Below are 15,970 nucleotides of genomic sequence, written 5' to 3' on the forward strand. Positions count from 1 at the left end.
TTCAGACATGGTGGTTGTAGGTTTTGTGTTCTTTTTTTTGTTTATTTGTAAGTCTCTTGCTGCAGTACAAACTGGTTAGCATAGTATCTGAGAAGAAGGTATAGCCCAGTGGAGGAGCCTGCATATTCTGCTATTCCTAGCGTCGGCCTCCTGGTGGCCAGGTCTAAATCCATTGTGCTGTGTCCCCCAATGGATACAAGAAAATAATTTTACATTGAGTACAAAAATCCATTTTTCTTTTCACTGTCTTGCAAAAACCCATGCTCTGGCTTGTACATAATTTCAAAATGTCAGCCTATGACCCACAGTTACAAAGACTCGTATATTATGCCAGTGTAAGTAAAGGACACATAGCTCTTAATGTTTGTCAGATCTTTCTAAAAGATATACATTAAAGTGTATAGTTGCTTTAAGAAATGTAAAAAATAAATGTATGCCTATTATAAATATATTATAAGAAGCATGCTTCTTGATAACCTTGTGTAACACGCCATCTCCTTGGAGACTACACCCACTTCACTTTTCTAATTTAGCAAGCAACTAGAAATCTAAATTTTCATATAAAATTGCTGCACTTCATCATATGTGACTGTTGGAAGCTGCTTAGTAAATCGGGTCTATTGCTTCTATGATCTATACCTCTTCTTTGTGTTATATACCCAGCACATCACTTGGTTGTAGGTGCCTGTGCAGACACAGTTTATAGTAACAGGTATCCTGATACCTAAGTATCCCGGGTTTGGAAGGTCAAGTAAGTGCTTAATAGATCAGGTCTCTAAATATGTGGAGTGGCTACATTTCAAAGCTTCCTTCATTATATATTAAAGAAGATCTGTCACCTCCATTCCCCCCCCATCCTCAAATTGTATATCGGCAACATGTCAAGTAGCTTTTCGGGCCTATACTGGTCCCAGTGTCTGCAGCAACAAGTAATGACCTTTCCTATAATGCTCCTCGCTAAGCTTTATGTTGCTGAAAAGTCAAGTTATAGGCATATACAAATTTACCTTATAGGAAGCAGAAATGTAGAAAACATTGAAATAATACATTTATTTGCTGAAACTAGACATTTCCTTTAACTAGTCATTGGGGAGGGCGCTGCTTCATCTTATCATTGCACTCTAACACTCCCTGTGTGGTGTGATTGACTTGTCCCTTACTGTCAGATGTCAGCCTGACACGCTAACAGCCGGTCTCACATGGTGTGATCTGGCGTAGTGACAGTTTCCTAGATTAAACTGCTCCCCTGCCCCACAGGAAAGGTCATTACTTGATACTACACAGGGTGGACCTAGCAATCATCAATGTGGCTTTTAGTTTCCTTCTAGTTTATCAGTGATGAGCCAAATGACTAGAAGAAGAAAAAAAGCTTATGAACAGGATTAGGACCCCAAACCTGGTAGTCTAGTCCCTATTCATGCCTCCATTAGGTATTTTGACCCCTTTACGTCACTTTATCTGATGCCCGGTGCTGCAATCACATTAAAGTCAAATACCTGTGAGTTACAGCTGCTCCTGTAGGAGTGATCAGTGCCGGCATCTCTACGCTGAAATTACTGTCCCGGAGTTACATTGTGATAATGGAAGCTTGGAGGACTTATCTACAAAATGTAACTTTACAGTGATCATAGTAAAGTGAAAGCGACTTCCCATTTACTTTGTGCTAGCAGAACTTGCTCCCGTGCCAGCCCTTCCTGTGTAAAGCAATGCATACCAAAGTGCTAACTATGGCCTGATGATCAATGATGCTTGGTCCTGAAAGGATTAATATCTTAATTTATGACACATTAACAGGAAAGCAAGGCATATTATAGTAGTCTTCAACAGTACAATGAGTCAGACTGAAGCTACATGGCGATAGATTATACCATCACTATGCTACATCACAGTATAAGGAAAATGAATGTGGTTGTGTTGTGTCATTTACAAAAATACACAATAGCGGGACACATTTATGAAACACAACCCACTTACAATTTTTACCACCTGACAGTTTTGCAGTAAAAGTTGTACCTTTTTTTTTTTTTCTTTAAAAACCCAGACATCCCACGAAAAAGGAGTTTGTGAAGGCTGTGTGAAGCACCTGTTATCTGGATTATACAGCTACTGTCACCATGATTCCTTTTGTAGAAGCAGCTGCTATCTTAGGGCAGTCCGATTTCATGGCAGGAGTCAATAGCAGTATGTCAGCTACTGAAAGAAATCCTGAAAAGCAATCCAATTGTGTGAGTCACATCGACACTGCTTATTTGTTATATGTAAGGTATAGTCCGTGTGGGTGGCGAGAACAATATCAGCGTATTCTGCACCTGCAGTATGCTTTACACATCCAGAACGCATGTGGGCATGGTACATCACATCTAGCAATGTGACAACTAGTAAAACATTTATTACAATGGTTGAGTATAAGATTTGCAGCATACCTCCCAAATTTCAAAGGAAAGAAAGAGGGACAAAATATGCACGCCACAGCAAATTTAGTTCAGTCCACTTCTACATTGACTCCACACACTGACCCATTTGCCGTTGTTCCCCCACACAGTCATCTTAACATTATATGACACCACATTATAATGTCCCTCTCCTCGTGCCCCATTCAACTGGGGGCAACTAGTCAGACCTGTCCCCCTCCAGCTATCCTCACGGTTTAATGTCATCCTCCATCAGTGTATCTTATGGGTCTGTATAACTCCAGGGATACCGAATTTATACTGTTTTTTTGTTGTTTTAAAAGCTGACTGCTGTCATGGAAATAGGACTTCTCTCACAATGAAATAGGTACCCCACATGAAGAGTCCTGGCTAGGAATGCCCACGATCAGAGTGAACTCTGGATCTCCACTGTAAAATACAGCAAACTGGGTAGCTGCCATCTTTTAAGACTCAACATCCGCTGTACTAGAACAGTGGATATCAGGAATGGGTTAAGAGACACTGGTGGTTAATTATCATCTGTCCCTTTTTGGACATATTTTTTGAAGGTTCAGTTACCGTCTTTTTTTTTTTTAGTACACTTGAAACTTTTTAAAAAGGTGTAAGTTATAAATACACTGGTAAAGAGATCTCCAGTTTGACCCCCTAGAGCAAAAGAGACCAGAGCAGCATATCATTTGGAAACAAAATGCACAAATGCTTCATAAATAAAGCACAGGACAAAAAAAAAAAAAAAAAAGCGCAATTTACGCCATAAAAATGTGCAAGTAGCTTATTAAATGTGTCCCACGGAGCACAACACTTAGCACTGCATAAGTAACACACATCCTTAAAGGTGTAATGCTTAGTGAAATCTTCTTTTGTAACTGCCAAATCAAAGTGCAAAGAATCTGAATAGCAATATTCTTGCCCAAGCAAAAATTTGTATGGCGCAATGGGCATGAGCCTCATGGAATCTCTTCTGCCTTCCTATGGATCAACACTGTAGGGTTACAGGTTGGGCTTGATGGACCTTTGTCTTCATCCAACATTGTCTACTGTGTAACTCACTATAGGGCTATTTGTTGTTCTTGGTTTCAACAGAAATTGCACACTGGTCATTTTCTACCTGCACACATTGTATATTTTTACAGTATATTGATGGATATCCTTATGTTGGGTTCACAAGTTGCAAATGAAATGTAGATATTAAGATTGGTCAATAATAGAGTTTCGATCCTATTCCAGGGGTCGCAGCAGTACAAGGATATCTTGGGGTAGGTTTTGGTGCGGGCCTGGGCTCCCCCCCCCTTCCCTTTTCTATGCCCTCTGTTTACCTCCTTCCCCTTCTCTGCCTGCCTCCCTCCCCCCCTGTCCTTTCCCTGTTTCTTTATGCCTCCGACATGATCGGTTAATTTTCGAATGCTCCTGGTTCGGCACTTATTGTTTTGTTGTGTCTTACTGGGCCTCGTTGTTGTTGCTGGCCCTTCCTGTCCTGTTTTGCCTCTACTTGATTGCAGTGGCGATCTGTCGTTTTTCTTGTTTTATTATGTATCATAAATAAAGAATTTATAAAAAAAAAATAATAGAGTTTCACCTGTAAATACCACGGTGTCAATTACTATTTCACATTATAGTAAAAACCCATGCGGTTTTCCAGACAGCTTTATTGTGACGTTATCTGCTCCCATCCAGTGTACTGACTTTTTCTATACTCCTCTGGAGCGCACAGAGTTTCCTGTATGAACATGGGAACAAACTGTTAAAACCTCAATCTAACTCCCATGGACTTTGCATAGATGGACTGAACTTCATACATAAAACACTAGGAGTAATTTGTTATTTCCTCCATGACAGGGATGTTATTAAGGAACACATTCGATGCAAGGCCCCTTCCTGCTTCAACATACACCTCAAGCCCTAAATCACGCCTACCACATTTGGCCCGGGTAATTGCTATAACTCCTGCCAGTTTCTTGGCGCAAGTCAGGGCCCCTTCACACGGCATAAGCGCGCCGCTCATTTAGACACGTGTCCGAGCGCGGTGCTTCAATACAGAGCCCATTGATTTCAATGGGAAGCGCGGGTATATGCCGATATACACGCGCTTCCCATTGAAATCAATGGGCTCTGTTTTGAAGCACCGCGCTCGGACACGTGTATACGTTTCTAAATGAGCTGCGCACTTACACCATGTGAAGGGGCCTTGAAATGCAAATCTTAGCCACTTCCTATCTGGCATGGATTTCTATTCTTCATAAACCTCTTGGTCTCTGCACCAGTCGAGCTGCTTATTAAGTTTGCCCTGTGGGGTCCAATAGTAGAGCAGAGAGGAGATCAGTGCACATAATGTCACACTAAAGCAGTCTGTAGTTTATTATTACTTTAAAGCTAGGGCTACAGCTAGATATTTTGTAGCGCTACTGACTGTCAAGTGGTAGCAGAGCGCAATATACAGAGTCTGCCCACCATTAAGTGTACGGAATGCGAATATAGTTATCAAGTTGTAGCTCAACAAAAAGTCTTTGTGCAGCTCAGGCTTTATAATCCTGGCATCAATACATTGGGTACGGAAAGTATTCAGACCCCTTTAAATTTTTCACTCTTTGTTTCATTCCAATCAGTTTAATTAAACACAGCTGGACTCCAATGAAGGAGAAGAACCATCTCAAGGAGGATCAGAAGGAAATAGACAGCATGCGCGTTAAATATGAGTGTCACAGCAAAGGGTCTGAATACTTATGACCATGTGATATTTCAGTTTTTATTTTTTAATAAATTTGCAAAAATATCTACATTTGTTTTTTTTGTTGTTGTCAGGATGGGGGCTGAGTGTACATTAATGAGAAATAAAATAAACTTTTTTGGTTTTAGCAAATGGCTGCAATGAAACAAAGAGTGAAAAATTTAAAGGGGTCTGAATACTTTTCGTACCCACTATATATTTGGGGTATTATTTTGTAACACCAGCAGCCACTACTGCATTTATACATTCATACATTTCTACTAAAATAATTTCTTGTGAACACAATAAAAAGCACCATGTTTGTTTCCGAATTAAATTTTTATTGGCAGATTAATTTAAGTACAGTTACATTTTTATTCAATATTTTAGCACTTAAAAATTAAAGTGTACAAAGGTGAAATTAAGATACCTAGAAGAAGACTAAATATTTGGTTCTTTTCTATAAATAAATGATTAAAGACACACCAATCCCTATTTAATATAGTGTGAAGAAGCTGTCCTGTTGTTACAGAAGGAATAAAGAAGAATTCTTCACGTCACACGCTGTGCTGACATGTTACAATAAAGAGATTATCACACAACAGGAAAAAACAATGACACAGCCCATAGCAAGTACAAATGTCGAAGCTGGCCGTATCAACGCATCCTGGGACTATAGAGTTGAGGTGCAGGTTAAAAAGAAAAAAAAACAAAAGAAAAAAACAAAAGAAAAAAAACAAAAACACAACACTCCTTTGGGGCATTTCAAGTTTTATGACACAGGTGGGAAACTCTGCAGTCTATACTGTATGTCATTACCCTACAACAGTGCCCTCTGTGGGAAACAGAAGCAGATTGATGTCTACACATGAGACATGCCATACACAACCTGTACACTGGCAGTCCCAGATAAGTATTACGTATGTCCTGTGATCTTAGTCACAGTGCGTGCAGGTTCAAGATATACAGTTTGGCCAGCGAAGATCTGGCGGCCATACACTGTGCAAATAAAATAAAAAATTGAAAAAAATAACAGGGCACAGCCTGTAGTCACGAGGATTCTTGCAGCACAGCATTTAAGAGTCTATAATGCATCCCAAAATAATAGTGAAAATAATAATGAAAAAAAAAAAAAAAAAGGACTGCTGCAAGCATGTTACTTACATGTTAGCGTCGCCCTGTTATTTGTAATTTTTCACTGTACCTCACATATTGTAAGAGGATTAACATAGATTAATATTCAAATCAAATTATTGCTGGTATGGTAAACCAGAATTACATAGCAACATCCTCTTAAAACTGAATGAAGTAATAATAATAATTAAAAAAAGGCTATTTAAAGTCAAATGATAGGGACGTGCTTGTTACAAACGTAATAAATGAAACAAAGGAGTTCCAAGTAACTAGAGCTGGTCTATGTGTCTGGCAGTATTTCTATACTGCACATAGTCTGTTGACTTCTACTGCATAGCTAATGTAAGTAATCACTCAACCTGGCAAAAGCACAGGAACCGATGCCTGAATGGGCCATCATCTCTAAACACTGTGCAGCTTGTTCTAAAGCCAGGGACAGCGGCGGCTGCTTTGGCAGGTTGTGAATATCTATAGGATTAAACAAAGAAAATATGGTTAGCAACTGGCAAATGTCTGACTCGTACAACTGTTAGCAATAAAAGGCTAGCAATACAGCGTTATTATAATAATCTTCCCTTTAATATCTATTCACATCTTACAGACGATAGCCAGGTCAACATGAAGTCCTTAGGTCTCTTTCACACCACCATATTTTTCTTGCATTTCTATGGATCCATACACACAGTTATAGTTTTTGTGGCTGTGTCCAGGTATAGTGAAGAGCCGGGATCTACGGACATGTATAGGACCTCCTCTATATTTGTGGCGGATTCTATTCACTTCGCTATATGGGTTAGTGAAAAGCAGGGATGACTCCTGATCTGTACACGTAACATGGCAGCTAAAAGCACTTTCAGTGTTAAAAGCCATTTGTTGAAATTCCAATTCTTTGTATAACCGTGGGGCCAATAAAACTGGAATTGCCTTCTTTCATCTGCACGGTATATATATTTATTAAATGCTTTACATGTCAATGGGGCTTTTCAAATAGGTCATGTCCTATTACTGGCAGTTTTCACGGATCTCTCAGTAGAGTCAAATCTATGAGGAATCAGTGAATATGGCAGCCCCTCGGATGCAAAACAGTTGTAAAATATGTCTCTTTCACAGCCATTTTGTCTCTCCGCTGTATGAATGCAGCTTAATTTTGCACTGTCTCATACCCGAGCTCTTCTTCATGCCTTAAACCCTGTACTCCCATCGGGGTGTTGGCGTTGCAACGCCGCGGCGGGTACACTATTTCACATTTTTTGGTCTTGTCCTCTGGTCCTGGGTTTCTGGGGGGAGGTAAGGTAAAGTCTCTGACGGATGCCCTTTTCATGCAGGGGGGACCCTTAGATCCCTTCCTGTATTTACTGAAACTCCCTCCCAGACACCTAGGTAGCAAGACTTCCAGACTTTTCCTGCATCTTTGTACAGCCGCAAAAACTCTTATTGCCAAGCATTGGAGGAGTGGGACCCCCTCTCAGGCATTGGACTCATGGCACGTATCAAAGATGTGAGGAGCCTCGAGTTCTTGACTGCTAGCCTCAATAACACCCTGGACACTTTCCAATCTATTTGGTCTCCTTGGGGCGCTCATTGTGCATTCCGTGGCCTCTGATCTTGGTTTTTAAGCGCAATGATGGACAGAATGCTCGAATGGGCAACAAGTGCAGGTGTGAATGCAACATTACTATGTATCTCACCTGTATATGATTATACATTAAAATAGAGGTTTTCAGTTCGTTAACATACAGGCGAGATATATAGAAATATGTGCTACTCATTAATGTCATTAATCAAAAAAACCACACCCAGTTCTTCAGCAAAAAAGCACCATGTGCACCCAGCCTGAAGAACTGCATGCAGTTTTAGTCCCAGTACTGCTCAGCACGTTACTGCACACTTCACCTGTAATGGGCATGGTCATACAGGTGACCCACATAGTACCATGTCCGAACTGAACAGAAAAAAAAGCACCCTATAAACCCAGCCTAATGAGAAATCACCTGGAAATAATCGTATTTCATTAACTTAAAAGTTAAAAGCACCTGTGACCCCAGCACTATATGCAGTTATAACCTTGTTATAACATTGGAAGCCTGAGCGCTGGTTGTGGCTATAGCGGCATCCAATACATTGTGTGGCATCACCCTTATAATCTCACTCTCACATGGTATGTTTAAAGCCAGAGTTTTCCTGAGGGGCCCTAGAGCACAACTTGTCAACCCTCACTCTGAATATGCCATCTCTCTCGTGCATGTGCACACATACGCGCACGCCATGCTTTAGTGCCACACATCTAATACTTTGTAGCAGGCGAACTGTTAGCAGGCCATGTTTCATATCTTCAAGTGAAGTTCCTACCATGGCTGGTGCCACAGATAAATCACTTTCAACTAACAAATCGATTTAGCAATGCATTCTGCTGGTGATCGTGTATTGTCACCACAGGAGTTAAGTAATAATCTGTAATAATGTCTGTATAGTGTGAAGTGCGTTCTGTATCAGGAAGTGGAAATAGGATCCAATCCATATCCTATCCTACTAATTTATAAATGTGAAAGTTTGTGGGTTTGGATGTTTGTTCCTCAATCACGCAAAAACGTCTGAACGGATTTGCATACATAGATAGGAACCCCGATTAAAACAGGCTACTTTTTATCCTGGTAAATGACATCACTACACTACACATCCATTCAGCCCTTTGTAACACAGAAGCTGCTCAGACAGTCACATAAAAAAAACCCTATAAACACAATTGCCTGATGTAGCAGAGCTTACGCAGCACTGTAGCACACCTCTGCAAGGTACTCCATATGCAAACATGTACATACAGCTGGATATCCTACGCATATGCAGCGATGTAGCAGAGTTAAGACGCGGGAGCAGGCTGATCGAACTTTGGCACATTTCAGCAACATCCATTCAGCCCTTTGTAACACAGAAGCTGCTCACACACTGACATAAGAACACCCCTATAATCCAAATGGCCAGATGTAGCAGAGCTTAAGCAGCGCTGTAGCACAGCTCAGTATGCTCTCCATATGCAGAGATGTACATACAACTGAGTATGCTGCGCATATGCTGCGATGTAGCAGAGCCGAGACATGGGAGCAGGTTGATCATCCACAACAGCAATTGGCTAAATATAAGTGGCTCAGCGCCAACACCAACTTGCAGACGAAGTCGCGAGCATATGCTAGTCATAGATAAATAAAAGGATTCCACATCCAAGAGGATTATTTTATTTGTAACACAAAGTAACAATTTTCCTCTGTAGAGTAGTGCGTAACATTTCGGCCTTTTATATGGCCTTCATCTGACTCAGTAGAGGATCTTATGTCAGGTATGTAGTATGGGAAATTGGCATGATAAATAGGAGAAGCGTTGGTGTGAGCGTTCAGTGTGACAGTACAGATTGCGTTGCTGGTATAATGGAGGATGGCATCTGTAATAATGGAAATCTGGTACATTCCAACTAGCAGAAAAGACTATGGGTACTGGGCCGGCTACTTGTATGGAGTCCCAGAAAGAATGGCTGCTTGCATGCATGAACAGATACTCCCCTTGCTGCTTAAATCACACATACACCGACAACGTTGCATTGTATTTGGCAGAATTCCCAGACTGTTTCTATGGTAACCAAAGCCAGGCATGACAAAATACTGTATAAAAATATCAGGCTTTGTGTTTAAAATCCATGCCGTGTCTGCTGGGAGATGGCAAAGCTAATGGAAGTACAGGCTGAGGAGGGTATAATGGAAGGACAGTACAGAACAGGGGTAGGGAACCTTTGGCTCTCCAGCTGCTGTGAAACTACAACTCCCAGCATGCTCCATTCACTTCCATTGGAGTTCCAAGAACAGCAGAGCAAGTATGCATGCTGGGAGTTGTAGTATTGCAACAGCTGGAGAGCCGTACGTTCCCTACCCCTGGTATAGAACAACATTTTGCTTCTTAGAATTAATACATTCTAAACTTTACTCATACGGCCTCCAGTAACCTGGTCTCTTATTAACTGTACTAGCTACGCAGCTATGTAACACAAGGAATTTACTGTTGTGCAAGCAGAACAACATTTGACAGTTAAAAGACAATGGCGCAGACATTGTAGCAATGTACCCAGGGTGGTCTGTTTATAAAAAAAAGCTCTTACCTAGTATTGCACTATTTAGAGATGAGCACACATGCTCCCTCTGTATAGGATCAAGCTGGTAACCAACTGGACTGTTCCAGGGGTCGGAGTATGCAAGTAAACTAAATGCATCCTGTTTAAAAAATAAAAAAAAAGAACACATATGATCTATAAAATGAAGACGTCTACATTATAGATCAGCACAACAAAACACAATCATAGTGATATATCACACTTTTTTTTGTAGATCGACCTGTAGACATTGTAGAATAGGAGACCTGCTGACAGGCTTGAAGAAGACCATACAAAAACCAGCTGTCATAACCTGTCCGCCTACGGACTATATTTACCATTTGTGGATGTAAAATTCTCAGAGTGGTCACACGCACAGGGATTTTAATAGCACAGGCTACTAGACATGCAGTAATACAGCAGTCACTATAGGCCAATCTGTTCAGTAGTAGAAAATGACTCAATGTCCACCAGTAATCCTCTAGGAATTGAATTTGTGAGCGCTGTAGGTGACCACCCCTCTGTATAATGAGAAGCTCATACAAGTATGGCCTTCAGATAATATATACCAGTACAAGAAAGTGAATATCAAAAAAACAGTGTAGGAAATACATAAAGTAACAGAATCAAAAAAGAACCCACAAAAAAATAAATAAAAAATAGAAATTTATTAATATCCACATCAAAACATATATGATTAGAAAAGAAAAGAAAAAATCACAAAAAACAACAATAAACAAGGGGGAAAACGTGGAGTCTACATAGGTATCAGAAATGCCTAAACACAATATATAAGGGAAGGATATATAGTATAGATTATGATACACACCTCAAATGTGCATGACTATTGCAAATTGTAAATGACCAATAGAAAGTATCTTGTGAAATTACCATAGAAGAGAACTAAACCATTGGCCATGACAATAAAGGCCTGCTCTCTATAAAAGCTGGAAAGCAAAAGCAATGGATGAAGCCCATATAATGGTCAAAACGCGTGTCGGACATTTACGCAATTATTTGGGTAGGTGTGTGCTATTACATACATACTCTGCGTGTTCATTTTTAGAGATGAGCGAACACTGTTCGGAACAGCCGTTCCGAACAGCACGCTCCCATAGAAATGAATGGAAGCGGCCGGCACGCGGGGGGTTAAGCGGCCGGCCGCTGGCAAAGTCTGTGTCCCAGGTGCTTCCATTCATTTCTATGGGAGCGTGCTGTTCGGATCGGCTGATCCGAACAGTGTTTGCTCATCTCTACTCATTTTCCTTTTCAGCTTTGATGGACAGCCGGCCTTTATTGGCTTGGACATGACCAATGGTTTATTTCTCTTCTCTGGTAATTTACCACTCTTCACAAGATCCTTTCTATTGGTCATTTACAATTTCTAATAGTCATGCACATTTGAAGTGTATATCATGATGCATACTATTCCTCCTTCCCTTATATATTGTGTTTAGGCATTTCTGGTACTTATGTACACACTCCATGTCTTCCCCATTGTTTATTTGTATCCCTATAGGTTTTAATAGGAATATAAATACATTTCTATTTTTTATAATTTTTTTTGTGTAAGGCCTCCAGTTATAATCTAAAAGGCAGGAAGACGTGATCTTGGTACAGGCAGTGATATACCTTTAGCATATTTTTGTTAGTGGCATTTTTTCCACGTTCTCTCCTTAGTTGCTCACTCATGGCTTGTAGTTCTCTTCCGAAACATATCATTCTCTCAACGGCGGCCTGGCTTCCTCCACACAGTTGGCGTCTCACCTGAGTTGAATCTACCTCTGCCAAAAAGGAAAGACAAGTTACAATGCTACAATATCACCTTTGTAATCCTTCCATCACAGCGAAAGGACATAACAGGGCTACACCAAATACTTTAGACTTGTGATGCCAATTTGACTCTCAATTCCTCAGCAATAAGACACTATGCAGACATCAGTAGAAAACAATGCAAAAAGTCCTGGGCTCGCTGGCTTCCTATTTATCCAGCTCTGATCTAAAAGTAGCCCTAAGCAAACTATACAATTGAATTGCAGCAACACAATAAGCATTTTCCATACTATGCCATGGGTTGAAGTAGTTACCCACTTTACACAAGTTGTTTTCATGCACCCCATTAGGATCAATGAAGGGAAGAGAGTGTACAAGGGCGAGATCTGCCTCTCAGTACCTCAGGAAAGCCTGGCGTACGAACAGATGGCCTACTGAATCAATACTTCAATTTCCCTGTTATGTTGAAGCAAGGAAAAAAGGTGGCTTCCTTCATCCAGGACAACCTCTGTGGTTCAGAACAGTGGGATCCCTGGACGCCAGCTAGCTCACTGTTTGAGTACACTCAAAGTTGTTAATGTGAACTACCCTTTCAAGATGGCTTAAAAGACACCTGCTGCTTCCAATCTCTGTAGCAGGTTATAGGCCTAAAAAAAAAACCTGTCCTCAGATTTATCAGTAAATTGCTGCAGCAAATTATACATATCCATGGCAACAGAACCATAGGCCTATAATGCCAGGTTCAATCGTACTGGAAATTTTCAACAGCAAATTCATCAAGAAATGTGCAAAAGCAAAACATCCTGATTCACATATGAACAAGGTTTTGCAACTCCATTCACTAACACTGTATTGCACTTTCTTTGCAGACTTTTGGTGTTGAACCTGCAGCAACAACTAAATGCCTGATATGTTGAAAATAAGTATCAGAGCAAACCCATTTCGGTGTCACATTCTTCCAATTCATTGTCATGCTTTGTGCTACCATTGAGAAATCCATTAGATGAAGCAGCGGCAAAACCATTGGAATAGTGATCGGTCTCCATCTCTACATCATTGCTGGAAGAAAAAGACAAAGATGGTGCTAAGACTTTTTAGTAGTAAACAATTAGGCCATAAAAAGGATATTTTCAAACAACACAAAGATCCATAAAGAGAGCCTGACCATGATGGTATCAGAAGCCGGCCAAAGACATTGAAAGTCCTTAACAATTCATATATCTTTTGGTAATAATTTAGGCTGTGCCCATATGTTGCACTCTTGCTGCCATTTTCACAATACAGAGCAAGGCTACGGCCCCAGATTGAGAAAATAAAGCATTTGGCTGATGCGGATCCACAGCAGAAAAAAACGGTCAACACTATATTTTCAAGTACCAGGAAAGTGAATGAGAATGTGAGTGCGAGCTATAGAAAACCTGCATTTTTAAAAGTACAAGCAGTTTTCAGTTAAGCAATAGCTTTAGCACAGGAAGGTAGAGAAAAAATAAATTTAAAAAAGCTCCAAAAAGCCAACGGCATTTTTTCCTGCTGCATTTTGCCAAGAGGGCTATAGTGTAAAATAAAACCTTTCTACTGCTCCCTCTTATAACAATGTAGCCTATCCCATGAAACTACCATGTAGCCGCAGTCACTGAAAGGTGCTATGGGACACATAAGCAAGAACAGCATGCGACAAAAGTGTGCTACAAAAATAACATTTTGTGATAGACTAAGAGACCTGGAAAACATTTTTTTAAAAAAAATTTAATATTTGACAACATCGTGGCATACTTTGGGGAAGAGTTATCATAAATGGGAATTTTTACTGAAGTCAACATTGCCATATTATTCAAATGTTCCACTTCTGTCCTGAGATGATACTCTGCTTTCTATTGCCTGCCTTATACTGGAATGTGATAGTAATATTTAGTATTCTTACTCCATTACTGGGAATGATGGTTAGCCTATCGAGCATAAATTGGTGCAAAGTGTTTTCACAAATAAAAAGTCACTAAAATTCATTTTACAACATTCAGAAGCCAAAAAGTCTGGCGAAAAGGCTCGATAAATTCGCCATTTCTAGGTCAATGGCCAGCTTTGGTCAGAATTAAAGGGGTTGCCCAGCTTTTTTTTTTTTACCCCCACAACATATACCTATGATAGGTCATCAATAAAAGAAAAAAAAAATCACTAGGTTCCAACACTGACCAGCATTGTGAATCGGACTGTTGGCACTCATGTGAGCACCATGACCTATTCACTGTCAAGACCATGTGTTTCAAAGCAGTCCTGCAATGTAATTACAGTCTCATCACATTAACTTCTAAGGCTCAAGGCTGTCATTACATTGTATGGCTTCCATGAAGCAGATGGTGTGCAATGTAAACAGTGCAGAGGTCACAGTGCTTGCATGACCACCAACAACCTTTAACACATCTGGTCGGTAGGGGTCCAGGGTGTCGACCCACCACTGATTTCGTATTGATGATCTATCATGTAGATACTTTAAAACTCGTAAATTTTTAATCAATCGGATTAATCTGTCAATAGTACTGTGACCTGGTGCAGGTGCACACGTAGCCCGAGTTGCAGTGCCATCATCATTGTGATGTGAGGTTATTCTAGATGCAGTAGGATACAAGTCACAGTCCCGGCAGCTCAGCAATAGCTGCACAAATTGAAGCTGGCAGATATCGGGAAACGTTGCCATCAGAAAGACTGCTTACTCTCAGCATGAGCTCCGTACCTGGTGTAGTTGTTAATTTGCTGTGACATAGTCATGTTTATACTGTTCAGTTCTGTTACATTAAGGCTGGAAGGCTGGTGTTTACTACGACTGTGGGACTGGTGACTTTTATTTGATATTACACCATTACTGCAATTGCTATCCGAACCTGAGGAGAGAAAGTCAAGGCTTTAACTGCTGTAGAGAAGGAAGAACAAATTACTATCATTTAAAGAAAGATGTTACACATGCTTCACTGGATTGTAAGGTTTTTAGACCTGTGATGTCATTATGAACTCTAAGGCTGAGTGTACACAGGGTTTTTTGGTTCGGAAACTGAGGCAGACTCCGCCTCAGGTTCCAGACCAAAAACGGGTAGCCATGACTGAATGCTGGTGCACTGCACCGGGATACAGTTGATCACTCCGCTCCGGATTAGGCCCAATGAATGGGCCTAGTCGGGAGCGTATTCAGGCGAAATCGCGAGCGAAACGGCCTGAAGAATGAGCATCTCGCTTCTTTTTCCGGAGCCAGTATAAACCAACTCCCGGCAAAAAGAACTGACCGGCTCCCATTGATTTCAATGAGAGCCGTCTTTTTGGCCAGGATTTTGAGGTGAAATCAGCCTCAAAATCCTGACCAAATAACTATGTGAACTCAACTTTAGGGTAAGTTCACACGGGGTTTTTTGGTCCAGATTTTGAGGCAGTATCCCCCTCAAACTCCTGACCAAAAATACGGCTACCATGGAAAGCAATGGGAGCCGGTCAGGTCTTTTTTCCAGGAGCCGCTTGTTCTGGCTCCCGGAAAAAGAAGCGACATGCTCATTCTTCAGGCCGATTCGCCTCGCGATTCAGCCTGAAGACACTCCCTCCTACCGACTAGGCCCATTCATAGGGCCTTATCCAGAGCGGAGTGCGCTACTGGATGCCGGTGCAGTGCACCGGCATTCAGTCGCGGCTAACCATATTATGGTCTGGAACCTGAGGCGTATTTATAGAGTAACTGATGTAAATTGTGCCTTTTGGAGGGGGATTGTTTGCTCTCTGCGCTTTAAAGCATTTGCGCCATTTTCAAAATGTTTTCTT

The 15,970-nt window shown here is 40.9% G+C and overlaps 1 protein-coding gene across 1 annotated transcript in view; it reads right to left on the reverse strand.

Annotated features, from left to right (window-relative positions):
- Positions 1 to 5,456: 5,456 nt before the first annotated feature.
- The window catches only part of RANBP9 (RAN binding protein 9), a 53,825-nt gene continuing 43,311 nt past the window's right edge, over positions 5,457 to 15,970 (reverse strand). The window contains exons 10-14 of the mRNA XM_075270836.1: positions 14,904 to 15,051; positions 13,113 to 13,234; positions 12,035 to 12,186; positions 10,412 to 10,523; positions 5,457 to 6,738 (exon numbers count right to left, since the gene is read on the reverse strand). Of these exons, the coding sequence (XP_075126937.1) occupies positions 6,608 to 6,738; positions 10,412 to 10,523; positions 12,035 to 12,186; positions 13,113 to 13,234; positions 14,904 to 15,051 (665 nt within the window). The 3' untranslated portion in view covers positions 5,457 to 6,607. The remainder of the gene's footprint in view (positions 6,739 to 10,411; positions 10,524 to 12,034; positions 12,187 to 13,112; positions 13,235 to 14,903; positions 15,052 to 15,970) is intronic.

The sequence above is a fragment of the Leptodactylus fuscus genome, chromosome 4 (genome assembly GCF_031893055.1).
Source record: "Leptodactylus fuscus isolate aLepFus1 chromosome 4, aLepFus1.hap2, whole genome shotgun sequence".
In the NCBI taxonomy this organism is placed as follows: Eukaryota; Metazoa; Chordata; class Amphibia; order Anura; family Leptodactylidae; genus Leptodactylus; species Leptodactylus fuscus.